The 22,820-nt window shown below is 42.0% G+C and overlaps 1 protein-coding gene across 1 annotated transcript in view; it reads left to right on the top strand.

The window, feature by feature from the left end:
- Positions 1–22,820, top strand: part of LOC128645133 (mitotic checkpoint serine/threonine-protein kinase BUB1 beta) — a 170,741-nt gene that overhangs the window by 22,415 nt on the left and 125,506 nt on the right. The window contains exon 10 of the mRNA XM_053697906.1: positions 5,248–5,363. Within this exon, the coding sequence (XP_053553881.1) occupies positions 5,248–5,363 (116 nt within the window). The remainder of the gene's footprint in view (positions 1–5,247; positions 5,364–22,820) is intronic.

The raw sequence follows: 22,820 nt of genomic DNA, 5'->3' as shown, positions 1-22,820 counted from the left end.
TATTTATGGCACTTTTTAGAAAATAGGTGCCTGGCCCTTTAAAACAATCATTAAGACATTAAACCCCAAAAAATTCTTTCATGATTCAGATAAAGGATACAATTTTTAAAGTTTCCAATTTACTTCTATGATCAAATTCTTTTCATTCTCATGTTATTCTTTGTTGAAGAGATACCTAGGTAGGTAGCGTGCACATGCTTGAAGCACTACACAACAGGAAATAGTGCTGCCATCTAGTGCCCCTGCTAATGTAAAACATTGATGCAAAACTGCTGCTATGTAGTGCTGCAGACACGTGCACACTCTTGAGCTTACATTTCTGCTTTTCCACAAAGAATAAGAAGAAAACTAAGAAAATTTGATAATAGAAGTAAATTAGAAAGTTGTTTAGAATGTTATGTTCTATCTTAAATAAAGAAATATATAAAAAAATGTTCTATATAAATCATGAAAGAAAAAAAATTGGGTTTTATGTTCCTTTAACTGCTCAGTGCAGTTATCTGATCAATAGAGGAAACTCATTTTGCATGGGAGCATGTTGAGTATTTATCATGCTTGGTGTACATTATATAATTCTATGATGCTTGTTGCACGTTATATAATGTTATTACGCTCACAATGGCTTTCAAGCTTTCTCTGAGTGAAACTGTCTTCTCTACCATGGTAGCCCTGCCCCCTCAGCTTCCCATGCCTTACTATCCATTTAGCGGCTGCTACTAGGCAGAAATCGGGACACTAAAACCAATTTTTTTCTTTCATTATTCAGATAGAACATGCAACTTTCTAATTTACTCCCATTATCAATTTTTCTTCGTTCTCTTGCTATCTTTATTTAAAAAGCAGGAATGTGATGCATAGGAGCCGGCCCATTTTTGGTTGAGAACCTGGTTTATGCTTGCTTATTGGTGGGTAAATGTAAGCCTCCAATAAGCAAGCGCTATCCATGGTGCTGAGCATAAAATGGGCTGGCTGCTAAGATTTACATTCCTGCTTTTAAAAGATAGCATAAGAACTAAGAAAAATTGATAATAGGAATAAATTAGAAAGTTGCTTACAATTGCATGCTCTATCTGAATCATGAAAGAAAAAAATTGGGTTCAGCGTCCCTTTAATGAGTAATTTTATTTTTCTAAGCATTTCTCCTTAAAAAGTTGTTGCCAGGGAGTTACTTGGACTAGGCTATGAAACCTGGGAGAATGTAATGCAGTTTGAATAAATGTGTCATACAATTGGATCTACCATCACTTTAGGAAAACTTATAACAAATGAAAGGATTTACCATTGCTAGAAAAAAACGGCTTCACTCCTAATTTACTAAAAAAAAAAAAAAGTGTTAAACTCACCCTATGTAAGCGGCAAGTATATTGCTTACTCAGTGCCTCCAGCTGTCCATGGCACAGCGCTCTTCTCCAATGAGGTGACATTTCCACCTCTAAACCAATAGCTGTGTGTGTCAACTGACAGTGTTCTGTATCCACGCATGGCTATTGGTTTAGAGGTGGATAAGTCACCTCATTGGAGAAGAGCATTGTGCCGTGGGCGGCCGGAGGCGCTGAGTTAGTGATATACTTTTGGCACAGATAGGGTGAGATTAACTTTTTTTTTTTTTTGTAAATAATGACTGAAGCTAGTGTTTATTTTTAGTGATGGTAAATGCTAGTGTTTGTTATACGCTTGGATTTACCACCACTTTAAGCTTAGTGTAGAATTTTCTCTTACCAATGTTATTGTTTGTGTATGTCTGGTATCTCAACATACTCTGCCATTACACTATTGAACAAAATGATTATACCCCCACTAAAAACATATAAAACAGCACATTAGAGGGATCATTTCCTGATAACATGTGTTTTGCAAGCTTGTTCCATTATGTAAGGTCAATAAACTCAGTGCAAGATATTTACCTCCGATTGTGCATGTGATTTAACCACACCCTTGTAAACATAATCGTTCTCAGAGTAATCCAGTGTAACTGATCAAAATCTAACCCCACTTTCATTCATGATTACTTAGTTCACTTATAAATAAGTGTTTTTAGAGCTAATTGCTACGATTTACTTATACCTCTCCTCCTCCTGGCGCCGATCTACACTTTATTTTCTTCAGTGATGTTTCTTGATCCGGCCAATTGATTTTCTGGCCTTCAGGCGGCTAAGTCCTTACACAGCATACCCCTTGGATCAATTGCAAAATCATTTGCTTGGATGAAGAAGCGTCATAAAAAAAATAAAGTGTAGATCAGTGCCGGGAGGAGGAGAGATATGAGTAAATTGGAGAGATTAGCTCTAAAAACACTTTTATTTAGAAGTGAACTAAGTAATCATGAATGAAAATGGGGTTCAATTTTGATCATAGCTACACTGATTACTGATTGTAAACGTAATCGTTCTTTGAATAATTATGTACTGCCTGTTACTCTGAACCTACTCACTTTACCTACTGAGTGAAAGAATAGCTAGAAAGGCTATGAGAACACATTTTGTGGCTATTATCATTGCGTTTTATACGCTTATTAAATAAAGCACTACATGCTGTACATACACGGAGGTGTAATAATTTAATACTATGGGCTCAAATTTGATAACATCTTGCAGGTGTTTTTGCAAAGACCTTTAGGCAGCTGTACATCTCATCACATAACTCTGTGATCTATAGTCTACACAATTTACTATAACTGTGCAATTATCTATTGTAGTGAACATAATGATATATGGTGCTATTATCATTTATTAAAAATTATTTGCGCTATTAATACTTCTTTATAAGTCAATTAAGCATGGTACTCCCATCATTGCCATGGGATGTCAGTCTGCATTTTATATACTGTTGTCACTAACTATTGCTCACACTTACAAGCTTCTATTTTTTTTCAAGGCAATGGTCGAGATTCAATGTACCTTAAAGCTCATATCCTGCTATAAAGGCAGCATTTATAGGAGTCATAATAGACTCACTTCTTATGCATCTAGTTCCTGAGGGCGTGTCTCTCCCTACAAAAGGCTCCATTTCCATCAGTAACTCAGTTCAATGAGACAATGGTTCTTATGGTAACCTGCTTCAGAAGCAGTTCCTTTTGTCCCTCTTCACTGGATACCTCTGTCTATGCTACCTCAGTGGTCAAAGAATTATCTACATTTGGAATAACATATTGCTTTGGAATTCTCCATCCGACAATCTTTTTCTTGGGGACACAAAATCTTTCTTTAACCACTGGGGCAACCTTCGCCAGTCATGAGCAATTGTGCTGACGGACACCAGTCTCTCAGGCTGGCAGGGTGGTCTTGGTTTCTCGAAGAGCGTAAGGAGTTTGATCTCCTCTAGAGGCAAGGTTACCAATTAATATTCTGCAACTTCAAGTGATTCTTCGGGCTCTTCAGACCTGGCCCCTATTGAAGGTGGAAAAGTATACATTTCCAGTTGAATCATTTCTCCCTATCGGCAATTCACATACCAGGTGTACACAGCTGGCAGATTATCTCAGCAGTCAATCGGCCCATCCTAGAGAGTGGTTTCTCCATCAGGACACTTTCAATCCCTTAGTGATCAAATGGGGCTTACAGAACATAGACCTGATGGCCTCTCCCTTAAATCACAAGTTTCCAAAGTACTGTACAACATCAAGAAACCCAAATGCGTACATGATAGACGCCTTGGTATGTCTATGGGATTTTCATTTAGCATATCTGTTTCCTCTGTTTGTTCTTCTTCCAAGAGTCATTGCTCGGATCAGACAGGAGTCAGTGTCAGTGATCTTAATTGCTCCATCCTGGCCCTGCAGGACATGCTATGTGGATCTAGTGCAGTTGTCCTCATCTCTTCCTTGGATTTTTCTTCTAAGACAAGACCTATTGTTGCAAGGTCCTCTTCCATCAGGATCTTAAATCTCTAAATTTAACGGCATGGTTCAACGCGTAGTTTTGAGACACAGAAGGTTCTCAGATTCGGTCATTGAAACTAATACAAGCTATAAAGTCTGTGACACAAAATATTTATTACAACATTTTTGCTCTTCTAAAACGATATTCTTGGTATTCCTTTAGGATTCCTAGAATCCTTCCATTTTTACAGGATAGACTTGACAAGGGTTTGTCCGCTAGTTTCCTAAAGTGTCAAATTTATGCTTTATCTCTTTCATAGTAAGTTGGTTAAACTTCCTGATGTTCAGACTTTTGACCAGGTGTTAGGTTTTACAACTAGCCTAATTTGAACTATTTCTCCACCCTGGAATTTGAATCTAGTTCTTTCCTTATTACATGGTTCTATCTTTGAACCATTAGATTCACTTGACATCATTCTGTTGTCTAGGGAAGTACTTTTTATGTTGACACTCACTTCTGCAAGCTGAGTTTCTGAATTCTCAGCACAGTCTTGTGATTTTCCATTTTTAATCATTCATAAGGATAAGGTTGTACTTTGTACCAAATATGATTCCCTTCCTAAAGTAGTGTCTACGGAAAATATCAATCAAGAAATTCATTGTGTCCAGAGCCTTATAACTCTAAGGAGCGACTGTTACAGTAAAGGGCAAAAAGCTACTAAGGTAGCGTTGGCTTCTTGGCTTAAACAAGTGATTCACAAGGCTTGCTTGGTGGCGGGAAAGTTGCCTCCTAAGCGTATATCACTACTTTTTCTACAAGAGCAGTTGTAAAATCGTGGGCTTTTCAAAATTGAGCAGACTGTCAAAGCTGTCACTTGGTCTTTTCTGCATACTTTTTGCAAATGTTATTGTTGTTTTTACTTCTTCGCAAACTGCTTTTGGCAGGAAAGTCCTTCAGGCTGCGGTGTTGACTAAGAAAAAATTGTCCCACCCTTTCCCTAACATAGACTATCTGCTTGGGTATTAATCCCATATGTTATGAAGGACTGCGGACCATCATCATTTTACAAAAGAAAACAAAATGTATGATTACCTGATAAGTTATTTTCTTTCAGACTAATGATAGTCCACAAGCCGTGCCCGTTTACATTTTTGGGTGACCGTTCTAATGACACCTCTACAGATCCTGCTTTGTCTTTCCTACCTATATCTTTCCTATTCTCTTCTCGACTATACATTTAAACTAAGAAAGAGAAGGGAGGTGGGAGGGATTTTAAGCTCGGATATGGATTCTTGACCTCCTCCTAGAGGTGGTAAATATATCCCATATATTATGGAGGACTGTGGACCATCATCATTGCAAAAGAAGACAATTTATCAGATAAGCATGTTTTTGTTTTGTTTTTTCCTAATATTTTTCCATTTTGCAGAGGAAATGCAGGCCAGTGCTCTCCGGAGACAGGAGATGGAGAGACAGATTGAGGAGATGGAGAAAATGCTGAAAGTAAACACACATCTTCGAAGGGAAGAGCTTGTGACAGAACAGGTAGAAGAAAAAAAAACATTTAGATGTGTGCTTTGTTTGTGTTTATAGGACTAACTCCATGTGTAACAAGTGAGACAAAAATCATCTTTATGCTTTATGTTTAGTTATTATGCACAGTGCAAAACTTTGCACTTTCATTATTTATTTGTTACCTGCTTTCTCTGTAATTCAGATATGAAAATCCTAATTTCCCACTTCCCCAGAGAGGCTAGAGTGCATTCCGTTGACTTTTAGAGCCCTCTCTGTTCTACATGCTGCATATTGATTGCTTGATATGTGCAGGAGTTCATTTATATCTGTCCCTAATTGGTCACACTCAATGTTTTTTCAAGGGGTGTGCCCCTGAACTGCAAAATATTTCAACATTTACTAAATGAACAAATATAAATTACTAAAACTGTTTTGTAGGCAGATATTTGCAAAGAGGCAATTTGTTGATGATATTTATGTTGGCCGGAGCTTAAAATTCTCTGCAATTCACATGCCTGTCAATACTGTGTCTCTAGGCTACACTTTCTGAAAACAAAATAAATATTAGTTAACTGCACAGTGATCTGATCACAGAAATAAACCCTGTGGATGGCTTCTAATTTGACAAATTTCAAGAATCCTTTTCCATGGACAGCTGAAAAATACCCAAGACACTTTCCTTTATTTGTCACATTGCTGAAATTGACCCATATGATCAGCCTGGAATAAACCGCTAATCCTCACCAGGTATGGGCAAGATCCATGACTAGCCCTTGCAGTGTCCGCCACAACCTTATTATGTTATGGAATAAAGCCTGAGTGAAATACTGGATGTGTATCTGCATCTGTATAATAACACCCAGCTCTATACAAAGACACAGTAGTGACACTGGCACATGTGTATAGCCAGACAAGGGCTGGTTATAGGGTCAGTGGTATCTGCATCAGTATAATAACACCCAGCACTATATAATGACACAGTAGTGACACTGGCACATGGGTATAGCTAGAGGAGTGTTGGTTATAGGATTAGTGGTATCTTCACCAGTATAATAACACCAAGCACTATAAAAGAATTTTTAATTTCAAATGTACCTTGGTGTCCTTCACTAAGGTCTGTACTTTGGAGAATGTCCTCCACAGCCTTTGTCTGAGCCTATCCCTGATCCTCACTGCAGCAGCATACGGTATGGTACTCGGATATCCTTTTCTCCAACATTGGTGTGTCCGGTCCACGGCGTCATCCTTACTTGTGGGATATTCTCTTCCCCAACAGGAAATTGCAAAGAGTCCCAGCAAAGCTGGTCACATGATCCCTCCTAGGCTCCGCCCACCCCAGTCATTCTCTTTGCCGTTGCACAGGCAACATCTCCACGGAGATGGTTAAGAGTTTTTTTGGTGTTTAAATGTAGTTTTTATTCTTCTATCAAGTGTTTGTTATTTTAAAATAGTGCTGGTATGTACTATTTACTCTGAAACAGAAAAGGATGAAGATTTCTGTTTGTAAGAGGAAGATGATTTTAGCAGACAGTTACTAAAATCGATTGCTGTTTCCACACAGGACTGTTGAGATGAAGTAACTTCAGTTGGGGGAAACAGTTAGCAGACCTTTCTGCTCAAGGTATGACTAGCCATATTTCTAACAAGACCATGTAATGCTGGAAGGCTGTCATTTCCCCTCATGGGGACCGGTAAGCCATTTTCTTAGTTAAACATAAAAGAATAAAGGGCTTCAAAAAGGGCTTCAAAAACTGGTAGACATTTTTCTGGGCTAAAACGATTGCTTTACTAGGCATATTATGCAGATTCTAACTAATAATGGTTATTATAATCTTGGGGATTGTTTAGAAAAACGGCAGGCACTGTGTTGGACACTTTTTTCAGATGGGGGCCTTTTCTAGTTATAGACAGAGCCTCATTTTCGCGCCACTAATGCGCAGTTGTTTTTGGAGAGCAAGGCATGCAGATGCATGTGTGAGGAGCTAAGAATCACTGAAAAAGCTTATAGAAGGCATCATTTGGTATCGTATTCCCCTCTGGGCTTGGTTGGGTCTCAGCAAAGCATATAGCTGGGACTGTATAGGGGTTAAATGTAAAAACGGCATTTGGTGTGCAATACTTTTAATGCTTTAAGACACTGTGGTGAAATTTTGGTGAATTTTGAACAATTCCTTCATACTTTTTCACATATTCAGTAATAAAGTGTTTTCAGTTTGAAATTTAAAGTGACAGTAACGGTTTTGTTTTTTGTGCTTTGTTGACAAGTTTAAGCCTGTTTAACATGTCTGTACCATCAAATAAGCTATGTTCTATATGTATGAAAGCCAATGTGTTTCCCCATTTAAATTTATGTGATAATTGTGCCATAGTGTCCAAACAAAGTAAGGACAGTAATGCCACAGATAATGATATTGCCCAAGATGATTCCTCAAATGAGGGGAGTAAACATGATACTACATCATCCCCTACTGTGTCTACACCAGTTATGCCCACACAGGAGGCCCCTAGTACATCTAGTGCGCCAATACTTATTACCATGCAACAATTAACGGCTGTAATGGATAACTCTATAGCAAATCTTTTATCCAAAATGCCTACTTATCAGAGAAAGCGCGATTGCTCTGTTTTAAACACTGAAGAGCAAGAGGACGCTGATGATAATTGTTCTGTCATACCCTCACACCAATCTGAAGGGGCCATGAGGGAGGTTTTGTCTGAGGGAGAAATTTCAGATTCAGGAAAGATTTTCTCATCAAGCTGAACCTGATGTTGTGACATTTAAATTTAAATTAGAACATCTCCGCGCACTGCTTAAGGAGGTATTATCTACTCTGGATGATTGTGACAATTTGGTCATTCCAGAGAAGTTATGTAAGATGGACAAGTTCCTAGAGGTTCCGGTGCCCCCCGACGCTTTTCCTATACCCAAGCGGGTGGCGGACATAGTAAATAAAGAGTGGGAAAGGCCCGGCATACCTTTTGTCCCCCCCCCCTATATTTAAGAAATTATTTCCTATAGTCGACCCCAGAAAGGACTTATGGCAGACAGTCCCCAAGGTCGAGGGGGCGGTTTCTACTCTAAACAAACGCACTACTATTCCTATCGAAGATAGTTGTGCTTTCAAAGATCCTATGGATAAAAAATTAGAGGGTTTGCTTAAAAAGATTTTTGTTCAGCAAGGTTACCTTCTACAACCAATTTCATGCATTGTTCCTGTCACTACGGCAGCGTGTTTCTGGTTCGAGGAACTAGAAAAGTCGCTCAATAAAGAATCTTCGTATGAGGAGGTTATGGACAGAGTTCAAGCACTTAAATTGGCTAACTCTTTTATTTTAGATGCCGCTTTGCAATTAGCTAGATTAGCGGCGAAAAATTCAGGGTTTGCTATCGTGGCGCGCAGAGCGCTTTGGCTAAAGTCTTGGTCAGCGGATGTGTCTTCCAAGACAAAATTGCTTAACATTCCTTTCAAGGGTAAAACATTATTTGGACCTGATTTGAAAGAGATTATTTCAGACATCACTGGGGGAAAGGGCCACGCCCTCCCACAGGATAGGTCTTTTAAGGCTAAAAATAAGCCTAATTTTCGTCCCTTTCGCAGAAACGGACCAGCCTCTAATTCTACATCCTCTAAGCAAGAGGGTAATACTTCACAACCCAAACCAGCCTGGAAACCAATGCAAGGCTGGAACAAGGGTAAGCAGGCCAAGAAGCCTACCACTGCTACCAAAACAGCATGAAGGGATAGCCCCCGATCCGGGACCGGATCTGGTGGGGGGCAAACTTTCTCTCTTTGCTCAGGCTTGGGCAAGAGATGTTCAGGATCCTTGGGCGCTAGAAATAGTTTCTCAAGGTTATCTCCTGGAATTCAAGGAACTACCCCCAAGGGGAAGGTTCCACAGGTCTCAATTATCTTCAAACCAAATAAAAAGACAGGCATTCTTACATTGTGTAGAAGACCTGTTAAAGATGGGAGTGATTCATCCAGTTCCAATAAGAGAACAAGGGATGGGTTTTTATTCCAACCTGTTCATAGTTCCCAAAAAAGAGGGAACATTCAGACCAATTTTGGATCTCAAGATCCTAAACAAATTTCTCAGGGTACCATCGTTCAAAATGGAAACTATTCGAACGATCCTACCTACTATCCAGGAAAATCAATTTATGACTACCTTGGATTTAAAGGATGCGTACCTACATATTCCTATCCACAAGGAACATCATCAGTTCCTAAGGTTCGCTTTTCTGGACAAGCATTACCAGTTTGTGGCACTTCCATTCGGATTAGCCACTGCTCCAAGGACTTTCACAAAGGTACTAGGGTCCCTTCTAGCGGTTCTAAGACCAAGGGGCATTGCAGTAGTACCTTACTTGGACGACATCCTGATTCAAGCATCGTCTCTGTCAAAAGCAAAGGCTCATACGGACATCGTCCTAGCCTTTCTCAGATCTCACGGATGGAAGGTGAACAAAGAAAAAAGTTCTCTGTCCCCGTCAACAAGAGTTCCCTTCTTGGGAACAATAATAGATTCCTTAGAAATGAGGATTTTTCTGACAGAGGTCAGAAAATCAAAAATTCTAAGCTCTTGTCAAGTACTTCATTCTGTTCTTTGTCCTTCCATAGCGCAGTGCATGGAAGTAATAGGATTGATGATTGCAACAATGGACATAGTTCCTTTTGCACGAATTCATCTAAGACCATTACAACTGTGCATGCTCAGACAGTGGAATGGGGATTATACAGACTTGTCTCAGACGATTCAAGTAGATCAAAAGACCAGAGATTCACTCCGTTGGTGGCTGACCCTGGACAATCTGTCACAGGGAATGAGCTTCCGCAGACCAGAGTGGGTCATTGTCACGACCGACGCCAGCCTGGTGGGCTGGGGCGCGGTCTGGGAACCCCTGAAAGCTCAGGGTCTATGGTCTCGGGAAGAATCTCTTCTCCCGATAAACATTCTGGAACTGAGAGCGATATTCAATGCTCTCAAAGCTTGGCCTCAACTAGCAAAGGCCAAATTCATAAGGTTTCAATCAGACAACATGACGACTGTTGCATATATCAATCGTCAGGGGGGAACAAGGAGTTCCCTGGCGATGGAAGAAGTGACCAAAATAATTCAATGGGCGGAGGATCACTCCTGCCACTTGTCTGCGATCCACATCCCAGGAGTGGAAAATTGGGAAGCGGATTTTCTGAGTCGTCAGACATTCCATCCGGGGGAGTGGGAACTCCATCCGGAAATCTTTGCCCAAATAACTCAATTATGGGGCATTCCAGACATGGATCTGATGGCGTCTCGTCAGAACTTCAAGGTTCCTTGCTACGGGTCCAGATCCAGGGATCCCAAGGCGACTCTAGTAGATGCACTAGTAGCACCTTGGACCTTCAACCTAGCTTATGTATTCCCACCGTTTCCTCTCATTCCCAGGCTGGTAGCCAGGATCAATCAGGAGAGGGCTTCGGTGATCTTGATAGCTCCTGCGTGGCCACGCAGGACTTGGTATGCAGACCTGGTGAATATGTCATCGGCTCCACCATGGAAGCTACCTTTGAGACAGGACCTTCTTGTTCAAGGTCCATTCGAACATCCGAATCTGGTTTCCCTCCAGCTGACGGCTTGGAGATTGAACGCTTGATTTTATCAAAGCGTGGGTTTTCAGATTCTGTAATAGATACTCTGATTCAGGCTAGAAAGCCTGTAACTAGAAAAATTTACCATAAAATATGGAAAAAATATATCTGTTGGTGTGAATCCAAAGGATTGCCATGGAACAAGATAAAGATTCCTAAGATTCTATCCTTTCTACAAGAAGGTTTGGAGAAAGGTGTTTTTTTTTTGTGACAGTTATGAAATGTTTCCAGTCAGTGCTTTTTGTCTTCTGGTCCTCTTTTGTTTTCCCAATATTTTTAATGTTTCTTTTACAAGATATGACGAGTCCACGGATTTCATCCTTACTTATGGGATATCGCCTCCTGGTCAGCAAGAGGAGGCAAAGAGCACCACAGCAGAGCTGTATATATAGCTCCTCCCTTCCCTCCCACCCCAGTCATTCTCTTTGCCTGTGTTAGTGATAGGAAGAGGTAAAGTGAGGTGTTAGTTTAGATTCTTCAATCAAGAGATTTTTATTTTTAAATGGTGCCAACGTGTACTATTTTACTATTGAGCAGCCTCTGGAGTTATAGCCTTATGGCTATGGGAACTGGTGAGGTTTTAGCCTCCCTGCGCCTCCCATAATTGTGATGGTCTTAGAAAAGTTTAACTAAGACCCTTCTGTCTTCACAGGACCTCAGGAGGAAGAGTGGACCTCTTGACACTGAGTTTCTCATGCTGTTACTCAGCATGGAGGTAAGTGCAGTCTTTCTTATTCTGGGAAATAAAATCAACTCAGAATTGACTGTAGGCTTCCCTATCTAATAAGTGGAAGACGTTACTAACTTTATCCCTATGTGATCAATGGTTGTGAAGTTATTGGGCAGTTTTTTTCTACAAGTCTCAGATGACTCTCTTACTACCTTCAAGGGCTTAAATTACTTATGTTACAGCCCAGGAGGGTTATCCGTTTTTAGTTTCACTTACTATGTTATGGGGAATAACGGATACGTATCACTGCTACATGACTACTGCAGAGCGGTACTTCTCCCCGACGGCTTCTGTTCATCGCAAACTAACAGCCGACTGGGACATCCATATGATTTTGTGTCCTCGCTTCTATGGGGCTTACTTTTTGTAAAAGCTGCCAACATGGAGGTATTTTGTTGCTTTGGCAAGTTGTTATGCGTGTTTATGGGACACTTTCTACAGACCCCTAATGACTTATGTTATTTTGTGTAAAACATAAGTAGTATTATGCATATGTTGTTCCCTGAGGCTTGTTACTACAAGGGCAGCCGACTGGTAGGGACATGCCACGTGGTTCTCCGACGGCTACTTTTATCTTAATGGCGGCCAGGGAGATTTATCTGAAACGCCCACGATGGGCGGAGTTAAATTACACGCCTTGTTCTGCGCGCCTTTGATGACTCCCTTCTATGGGCGCCAGATGCTCTCTACTGTGCTGCAGCAATTAATAGTAGAGGGGCTCTGTGCGCTTTAGATGTCTGTTTTTTCCTCTTTTCTATAACTCGGGGTGTAACAGAGAATATTTTTCGCTGGTTATAGGCATGCTTAGGATGTAGCCTGTTTTTTCTCTGTTGCAGGGGTTCCGGTAAACTAGGGAACACACTGCTAGGGGAGGTACATTCAGTTTTTTCTACTGATATTTCTTTAATCCCTGTAGGGGGGTTCCAGTTTTAGGGAACTTACTACTTGGAGAAATACATTGCAGTTTTTCCTACTAGTGGGTATTGATACCTTGCAATTTATTTAACCTGGGTATGAGGGTGCTGTGGCCCTGTGGGTTCGATCCTGACCAAGGCTGCTGATAGTTATTTTATGCAGCTTTAAAGAGACAGTAACATATTTTCCTGTGTTTAAATTTATTGTAGGATTCTCCTTATGAAGTGGTTGTTTGGAGTCTGAGGACACCGGTCAATCCACGCCACAATAATCTACATATGGTGACGCACAACTTTATGACCCACAGGCAGTGCTCTGCGGTTCCTTACAAGGACTTTGCTTTGATGTCCATAGCGATGTCTAGTTGCAGCAGTATTTACGTTCTTTTAAAATTTAAGGGGACAGTAACAATTTTTTCAGTGTAAATTTGATTACCTCAATTGCAACTGTTTTGTTTGATAATCAATCATCCTTTGCGACGTAGGATAGTACAAACTTTCACAAGACTGAGTTTCTTAAAGAGTTAGAGACGGGGTACCGTCTTGTTCTGGATGCATTATATTAAATGTTTTTTTATGATAGTTTATTCTTTGTCTGAAGATGAAACTAACCTCTGTGGAGGAAATACAGAATAGAATTAAGGCCCTTAAGCTGGCTAATTCTTTTATTACGGATGCTTCCTTTCAGATCACCAAGTTGGAGGCTAAGAGTTCAGATTCTCCATCTTAGCACGAAGAGCCTTATGGTTAAAATCTTGGTCTGCGGATGTGTCCTCTAAATCCAAGCTTTTGGTTATTCCTTTCAAGGGAAAGACCCTGTTCGGGCCTGACTTGAAAGATTTAATTTCTGATATTATGGGAGGTAAGGGTCACCTCCTCCCTCAAGATAAAACATCTAAACAAAGGGGACGACAGAGTAATTTTCGTTCCTTTCGCAATTTCAAAGGAGTTACCCCTCCCTCTTCCGCTAAGCAGGAAGGGATTTATTCACAAGCCAAGTCCACCTGGAGTCCCAACCAGGCTTGGAACAAGGGTAAACAACCCAAGAAGCCCGCTGCTGCTCCCAAGACAGCATGAAGGGGTGGCTCCCGATCCGGGACCAGATCTAGTAGGGGGCAGACTTTCTCTCTTTGTCCAGGCTTGGATAAGAGACGTTCAGGATCCCTGGATACTAGAAATAATGTCTCAAGGGTATCAGTTGTAGTTAAAAAATTCCTTCCCAAGGGGAAGGTTTCTTCTTTCACGATTGTCTGTAGACCAGATAAAAAGAGAGGCGTTCTTACGTTGTGTAAAAGACCTCTCCACTATGGGAGTAATTTGTCCCGTTCCAATACAGGGGCAGGGGTTTTACTCAAATCTTTTTGCGGTTCCCAAAAAAGAGGGAACGTTCCGACCCATTTTAGATCTCAAGAGTCTAAACAAGTTTCTCAGAGTTCCATCCTTCAAGATGGAGACTGTTCGAACAATTCTTCCATTGATCCAGGAGGGTCAATATATGACTACCATGGACTTAAAGGATGCATATCTTCATATTCCTATCCACAGAGATCATCACCAGTTCCTAAGGTTTGCCTTTCTGGACAAACATTTTCAATTTGTGGCCCTTCCTTTCGGGCTTTCCACAGCGCCCAGGATCTTCACGAAGGTTCTAGGGTCTCTGCTTGCGGTTCTCAGGCCGTGGGGCATTGCAGTGGCGCCTTATCTGAACGATATTGTGATCCAGGCTTCGTCTTATCAACTCACAAAGTCTCATACCGTCATGGTTCTATCCTTTCTAAGGACTCACGGGTGGAAGGTGAATCTAGAAAAAAGTTCACTAATTCCACAGACAAGGGTTCCTTTCCTGGGAACTCTAATAGACTCTATATCCATGAAAATCTTCTTGACGGAAGTCAGAAAGTTAAAGATTCTGAATATATGCCGATCCCTTCAGTCCAATCCTCGGCCATCAGTGGCTCAGTGCATGGAGGTAATTGGATTGATGTTGGCGGCAATGGACATCATTCCTTTGGCTCGTTTTTCATCTCAGACCTCTACAACTGAGCATGCTCAGACAGTGGAATGGAGATTATGCAAATTTGTCTCCTCCGATAGATCTGGGTCAGGAGACAAGAGACTCTTCTTTGGTGGTTGTCGCAGGATCATCTGTCCCAAGGGACGTGCTTCCGAAGACCCTCATGGGTGATAGTGACAACGGACGCCAGCCTACTAGGATGGGGTGCAGTCTGGAATTCCCTTAAGGCTCAGGGTGTGTGGACTCGGTCGGAGTCTCTACTTCCAATCAATATTCTGGAGTTGAGGGCAATATTTAATGCGCTTCAGGCTTGGCCTCAGTTGGCTTCGGCCAAATTCATCCGATTTCAGTCGGACAACATCACGACTGTTGCTTACATCAATCATCAGGGAGGAACAAGGAGTTCCTTAGCGATGACAGAAGTATCCAAGATAATTCGTGGGTGGAGGCTCACTCTTGTTATCTGTAAGCAATCTACATCCCAGGAGTGGACAACTGGGAAGCGGATTTTTTGAGCAGACAGACGTTTTCATCCAGGAGAATGGGAACTCCATCCGGAGGTCTTTGCCACCCTGATTCTCAGATGGGGCAGGCCGGAGCTGGATCTTATGGCATCTCGTCAGAATGCCAAGCTCCCGAGATACGGATCCAGGTCCAGGGATCCTCAGGCCGAACTGATAGATGCCTTGGCAATGCCTTGGTCGTTCAACCTAGCTTATGTGTTTCCACCGTTTGCTCTCCTTCCCCGGGTGATTGCTCGTATCAAACAGGAGAGGGCTTCAGTGATTCTCATCACTCCTGCGTGGCCTCGCAGGACTTGGTATGCCGATCTGGTGGACATGTTCTCCCTGCCACCGTGGAAGTTTCCATTGAGGCAGGACCTTCTCATTCAGGGACCCTTCCATCACCCGAATCAAATTTCTCTACAGCTGACTGCTTGGAGATTGAACGCTTGATTTTATCTAAGCGAGGGTTCTCTGATTTGGTCATTGATACCTTGATTCAGGCACGTAAGCCTGTTACTAGAAAGATTTACCATAAGATATGGCGTAAATATCTTTATTGGTGCGAATCCAAGGGTTACTCATGGAGTAAGATTAGGATTCCTAGGATTTTGTCCTTTCTCCAAGAAGGATTGGAGAAGGGGTTATCAGCAAGTTCCTTAAAAGGACAGATTTCTGCTTTGTCTATTTTGCTACACAAACGTCTGGCAGATATTCTGGATGTTCAATCCTTTTGTCAGGCTCGGACTAGGATCAGACCTGTGTTTAGACCTATTACTACTCCTTGGATTTTGAATTTAGTTCTTAAAGTTCTTCAAGGGGTTCCGTTTGAACCTATACATTCCATAGACATTAAGTTGTTATCTTGGAAAGTTTTATTTTTTATTGCTATTTCTTCTGCTCGCAGAGTTTCTAAGCTTTCGGCTCTACAATGTGATTCTCCTTACCTTATTTTTCATTCTGATAAGGTAGTGTTACGCACCAAACCTGGTTTTCTTCCTAAGGTTGTTTCCAACAAAAATATTAATCAGGAAATTATTGTTCCTTCATTGTGTCCCAATTCTTCTTCTTAGGAGCGTCTGTTACATAACTTGGACGTGGTCCGTGCCCTGAAGTTTTACTTGCAGGCGACTAAAGAATTTCGTCAATCATCTTCATTATTTGTTTTTTTTTTCTGGAAAACGTAAGGGCCAGAAAGCTACGGCTACCTCCCTTTCTTTTTGGCTGAAGAGTATCATCCGTTTTGCATATGAGACTGCTGGACAGCAGCCTCCTGAAAGAATTACATCTCTTTCTTCTAAGGCTGTGGCTTCCTCATGGGCATTTAAAAATGGTGCTTCTGTTGAACAGATTTGCAAGGCTGCAACTTGGTCGTCTCTTCACACTTTTTCCAAATTTGATACTTTTGCCTCGTCCAAGGCTGTTTTTGGGAGAAAGGTTCTTCTAGCAGTGGTGCCTTCCGTTTAGGTTCCTGTCTTGTCCCTCCCTTTCATCCATGTCCTATAGCTTTGGTATTGTATCCCATAAGTAAGGATGAAATCCGTGGACTCGTCATATCTTCTAAAAGAAAAGGAAATTTATGCTTACCTGATAAATTTATTTCTTTTACGATATGACAAGTCCACGGCCCACCCTGTCATTTTCTAAGACAGGTCTTTATTTCTTCTGTTATGTGTGATCAGTCCACGGGTCATCATTACTTCTGGGATATAACTCCTCCCCAACAGGAAATGCAAGAGGATTCACCCAGCAGAGCTGCATATAGCTCCTCCCCTCTACGTCACTCCCAGTCATTCTCTTGCACCCAGCAACTAGATAGGATGTGTGAGAGGACTATGGTGATTATACTTAGTTTTTATAACTTCAATCAAAAGTTTGTTATTTTACAATAGCACCGGAGCGTGTTATTGCCTCTCTGGCAGAGTTTGAAGAAGAATCTACCAGAGTTTTTACTATGATTTTAACCGGAGTAGTTAAGATCATATTGCTGTTTCTCGGCCATCTGAGGGAGGTAAAAGCTTCAGATCAGGGGACAGCGGGCAGATGAATCTGCATTGAGGTATGTAGCAGTTTTTATTTTCTGAATGGAATTGATGAGAAAATCCTGCCATACTGTTATAATGACATGTATGTATACTCTACACTTCAGTATTCTGGGGATGGTATTTCACCGGAATTACTCTGTTAAAAGTACATTAAACCTTTTAATAGGTATTTATTATGTTAAACGTTTTTGCTGGAATGTAGAATCGTTTGCATTTTCTGAGGTACTGAGTGAATAAATATTTGGGCATTATTTTTCCACTTGGCAGTTGCTTGTTTTAATTGTGACAGTTTCGTTTCTCTCTCACTGCTGTGTGTGAGGGGGAGGGGCCGTTTTTGGCGCTCTTTGCTACGCATCAAAAAATTCCAGTCAGTTACTCTTGTATTTCCTGCATGATCCGGTTCATCTCTAACAGATCTCAGGGGTCTTCAAACTTCTTTGGAGGGAGGTAGATTCTCTCAGCAGAGCTGTGAGACTTATATATTGACTGTGATTAAAAACGTTGCTCTGTAATTTTTATGTTTCAAATTTAATTATTGTTACTTTACTAATGGGAACAAACCTTTGCTAAAAGTTGTGTTGTTTTTAAGGATTGATGCTATAACTGTCTTTCAGTTCATTATTTCAACTGTCATTTAATCGTTAGTGCTCTTTGAGGCACAGTACGTTTTTGTTAAATAAGATTGTAACCAAGTTGCAAGTTTATTGCTAGTGTGTTAAACATGTCTGATTCAGAGGAAGATATCTGTGTCATTTGTTCCAATGCCAAGGTGGAGCCCAATAGAAATTTATGTACTAACTGTATTGATGCTACTTTAAATAAAAGCCAATCTGTACAAATTGAACAAATTTCACCAAACAGCGAGGGGAGAGTTATGCCGACTAACTCGCCTCACGTGTCAGTACCTGCATCTCCCGCCCGGGAGGTGCGTGATATTATGGCGCCTAGTACATCTGGGCGGCCATTACAGATAACATTACAAGATATGGCTACTGTTATGACTGAAGTTTTGGCTAAATTACCAGAACTAAGAGGCAAGCGTGATCACTCTGGGGTGAGAACAGAGTGCGCTGATAATACTAGGGCCATGTCTGATACTGCGTCACAGCTTGCAGAACATGAGGACGGAGAGCTTCATTCTGTGGGTGATGGTTCTGATCCAAACAGATTGGATTCAGATATTTCAAATTTTAAATTTAAATTGGAGAACCTCCGTGTATTACTAGGGGAGGTTTTAGCGGCTCTTAATGATTGTAACACTGTTGCAATACCAGAAAAATTGTGTAGGTTGGATAAATACTTTGCGGTACCGGCGAGTACTGACGTTTTTCCTATACCTAAGAGACTAACTGAAATTGTTACTAAGGAGTGGGATAGACCCGGTGTGCCGTTCTCACCCCCTCCAATATTTAGAAAGATGTTTCCAATAGACGCCACCACACGGGACTTATGGCAAACGGTCCCTAAGGTGGAGGGAGCAGTTTCTACTTTAGCTAAGCGTACCACTATCCCGGTGGAGGATAGCTGTGCCTTTTCAGATCCAATGGATAAAAAATTAGAGGGTTACCTTAAGAAAATGTTTGTTCAACAAGGTTTTATATTGCAACCCCTTGCATGCATCGCGCCGATTACGGCTGCGGCAGCATTTTGGATTGAGTCTCTGGAAGAGAACCTTAGTTCAGCTACGCTGGACGACATTACGGACAGGCTTAGAGTCCTTAAACTAGCTAATTCATTCATTTCGGAGGCCGTAGTACATTTAACCAAACTTACGGCTAAGAACTCAGGATTCGCCATTCAGGCACGTAGGGCGCTGTGGCTAAAATCCTGGTCAGCTGATGTAACTTCTAAGTCCAAATTACTTAATATACCTTTCAAGGGGCAAACTTTATTTGGGCCCGGTTTGAAAGAAATTATCGCTGACATTACAGGAGGTAAGGGCCACGCCCTGCCTCAAGACAAAGCCAAAGCTAAGGCTAGACAGTCTAATTTTCGTCCCTTTCGGAATTTCAAAGCAGGAGCAGCATCAACTTCCACTGCACCAAAACAGGAAGGAGCTGTTGCTCGTTACAGACAAGGCTGGAAACCTAACCAGTCCTGGAACAAGGGCAAGCAGGCCAGGAAACCTGCTGCTGCCCCAAAGACAGCATGAACCGAGGGCCCCCGATCCGGGATCGGATCTAGTGGGGGGCAGACTCTCTCTCTTCGCCCAGGCTTGGGCAAGAGATGTTCAGGATCCCTGGGCGCTAGAGATCATATCTCAGGGATACCTTCTAGACTTCAAATTCTCTCCCCCAAGAGGGAGATTTCATCTGTCAAGGTTGTCAACAAACCAGATAAAGAAAGAAGCGTTTCTACGCTGTGTACAAGATCTGTTATTAATGGGAGTGATCCATCCGGTTCCGCGGTCGGAACAAGGACAAGGGTTTTACTCAAACCTGTTTGTGGTTCCCAAAAAAGAGGGAACTTTCAGGCCAATCTTGGATTTAAAGATCCTAAACAAATTCCTAAGAGTTCCATCGTTCAAAATGGAAACTATTCGGACAATCTTACCCATGATCCAAGAGGGTCAGTACATGACCACAGTGGATTTAAAGGATGCTTACCTTCACATACCGATTCACAAAGATCATTACCGGTATCTAAGGTTTGCCTTCTTAGACAGGCATTACCAGTTTGTAGCTCTTCCATTCGGATTGGCTACGGCTCCAAGAATCTTCACAAAGGTTCTGGGTGCCCTTCTGGCGGTACTAAGACCGCGAGGAATTTCGGTAGCTCCGTACCTAGACGACATTCTGATACAAGCTTCAAGCTTTCAAACTGCCAAGTCTCATACAGAGTTAGTTCTGGCATTTCTAAGGTCGCATGGATGGAAAGTGAACGAAAAGAAGAGTTCTCTGTTTCCTCTCACAAGAGTTCCATTCTTGGGGACTCTTATAGATTCTGTAGAAATGAAGATTTATCTGACAGAAGACAGATTAACAAAGCTTCTAAATGCATGCCGTGTCCTTCATTCCATTCAACTCCCGTCAGTAGCTCAATGCATGGAGGTGATCGGCTTAATGGTAGCAGCAATGGACATAGTACCCTTTGCACGTCTACATCTCAGACCGCTGCAATTGTGCATGCTGAGTCAGTGGAATGGGGATTACTCAGACTTGTCCCCTACTCTGAATCTGGATCAAGAGACCAGAAACTCTCTTCTATGGTGGCTTTCTCGGCCACATCTGTCCAGGGGGATGCCATTCAGCAGGCCGGACTGGACAATTGTAACAACAGACGCCAGCCTACTAGGTTGGGGCGCTGTCTGGAATTCTCTGAAGGCTCAGGGACAATGGAATCAGGAGGAAAGTCTCCTGCCAATAAACATTCTGGAATTAAGAGCAGTTCTCCATGCCCTTCTGGCTTGGCCCCAGTTAAAAACTCGGGGGTTCATCAGGTTTCAGTCGGACAACATCACGACTGTAGCTTACATCAACCATCAAGGAGGGACAAGAAGCTCCCTAGCAATGATGGAAGTATCAAAGATAATTCGCTGGGCAGAGTCTCACTCTTGCCACCTGTCAGCAATCCACATCCCGGGAGTGGAGAACTGGGAGGCGGATTTCTTGAGTCGCCAGACTTTTCATCCGGGGGAGTGGGAACTTCATCCGGAGGTCTTTGCCCAAATACTTCGACGTTGGGGCAAACCAGAGATAGATCTCATGGCGTCTCGCCAGAACGCCAAACTTCCTCGCTACGGGTCCAGATCCAGGGATCCGGGAGCGGTTCTGATAGATGCCTTGACAGCACCTTGGAACTTCGGGATGGCTTATGTGTTTCCACCCTTCCCGCTGCTTCCTCGATTGATTGCCAAAATCAAACAGGAGAGAGCATCAGTGATTCTAATAGCGCCTGCATGGCCACGCAGGACTTGGTATGCAGATCTAGTGGACATGTCATCCTGTCCGCCTTGGTCTCTACCTCTAAGACAGGACCTTCTGATACAGGGTCCATTCAAACATCAAAATCTAACTTCTCTGAAGCTGACTGCTTGGAAATTGAACGCTTGATTTTATCAAAACGTGGTTTTTCTGAGTCGGTTATTGATACCCTGATACAGGCTAGGAAGCCTGTTACCAGAAGGATTTACCATAAGATATGGCGTAAATACCTATACTGGTGCGAATCCAAAGGTTACTCCTGGAGTAAGGTTAGGATTCCTAGGATATTGTCCTTTCTACAAGAAGGTTTAGAAAAGGGTTTATCGGCTAGCTCATTAAAGGGACAGATCTCAGCTCTGTCCATCTTGTTACACAGGCGTCTGTCAGAAAATCCAGACGTCCAGGCCTTTTGTCAGGCTTTAGCTAGGATCAAGCCTGTGTTTAAAACTGTTGCTCCGCCATGGAGTTTAAACTTAGTTCTTAACGTTTTACAGGGTGTTCCGTTTGAACCCCTTCATTCCATTGATATAAAATTGTTATCTTGGAAAGTTCTGTTTTTAATGGCTATTTCCTCGGCTCGAAGAGTCTCTGAGTTATCAGCCTTACATTGTGATTCTCCTTATCTGATTTTTCACTCAGACAAGGTAGTTCTGCGTACTAAACCTGGGTTCTTACCTAAGGTAGTCACTAACAGGAATATCAATCAAGAGATTGTTGTTCCATCCTTGTGTCCAAATCCTTCTTCAAAGAAGGAACGTCTTCTACACAATCTGGATGTAGTTCGTGCCCTCAAGTTCTACTTGCAGGCAACTAAGGATTTCGACAAACGTCTTCCCTGTTTGTCGTGTACTCTGGTCAGAGGAGAGGTCATAAGGCTTCGGCTACCTCTCTCTCCTTCTGGCTTCGTAGCATAATTCGTTTAGCCTATGAGACTGCTGGACAGCAGCCTCCTGAAAGAATTACAGCTCATTCTACTAGAGCTGTGGCTTCCACTTGGGCCTTTAAGAATGAGGCCTCTGTTGAACAGATTTGCAAGGCTGCAACTTGGTCTTCGCTTCATACTTTTTCCAAATTTTACAAATTTGACACTTTTGCTTCTTCGGAGGCTATTTTTGGGAGAAAGGTTCTTCAGGCAGTGGTTCCTTCTGTATAATGAGCCTGCCTATCCCTCCCGTCATCCGTGTACTTTTGCTTTGGTATTGGTATCCCAGAAGTAATGATGACCCGTGGACTGATCACACATAACAGAAGAAAACATAATTTATGCTTACCTGATAAATTCCTTTCTTCTGTTGTGTGATCAGTCCACGGCCCGCCCTGTTTTAAGGCAGGTAAATATCTTTTAAATTATACTCCAGTCACCACTTCACCCTTGGTTTCTCCTTTCTCGTTGATTCTTGGTCGAATGACTGGGAGTGACGTAGAGGGGAGGAGCTATATGCAGCTCTGCTGGGTGAATCCTCTTGCATTTCCTGTTGGGGAGGAGTTATATCCCAGAAGTAATGATGACCCGTGGACTGATCACACAACAGAAGAAAGGAATTTATCAGGTAAGCATAAATTATGTTTTTTGTTAAACTTCAGTCACCTCTGCACCTTGGCTTTTCCTTTCTCTTTCTAACTTCGGTCGAATGACTGGAGTGGGAGGGAAGGGAGGAGCATTATATACAGCTCTGCTGTGGTGCTCTTTGCCTCCTCCTGCTGACCAGGAGGCGATATCCCATA

Source organism: Bombina bombina, chromosome 1, assembly GCF_027579735.1.
Source record: "Bombina bombina isolate aBomBom1 chromosome 1, aBomBom1.pri, whole genome shotgun sequence".
In the NCBI taxonomy this organism is placed as follows: domain Eukaryota; kingdom Metazoa; phylum Chordata; class Amphibia; order Anura; family Bombinatoridae; genus Bombina; species Bombina bombina.
The sequence above is the reverse complement of the archived record's forward strand: the minus strand, read 5'-3'. Positions and strand labels throughout refer to the sequence as shown.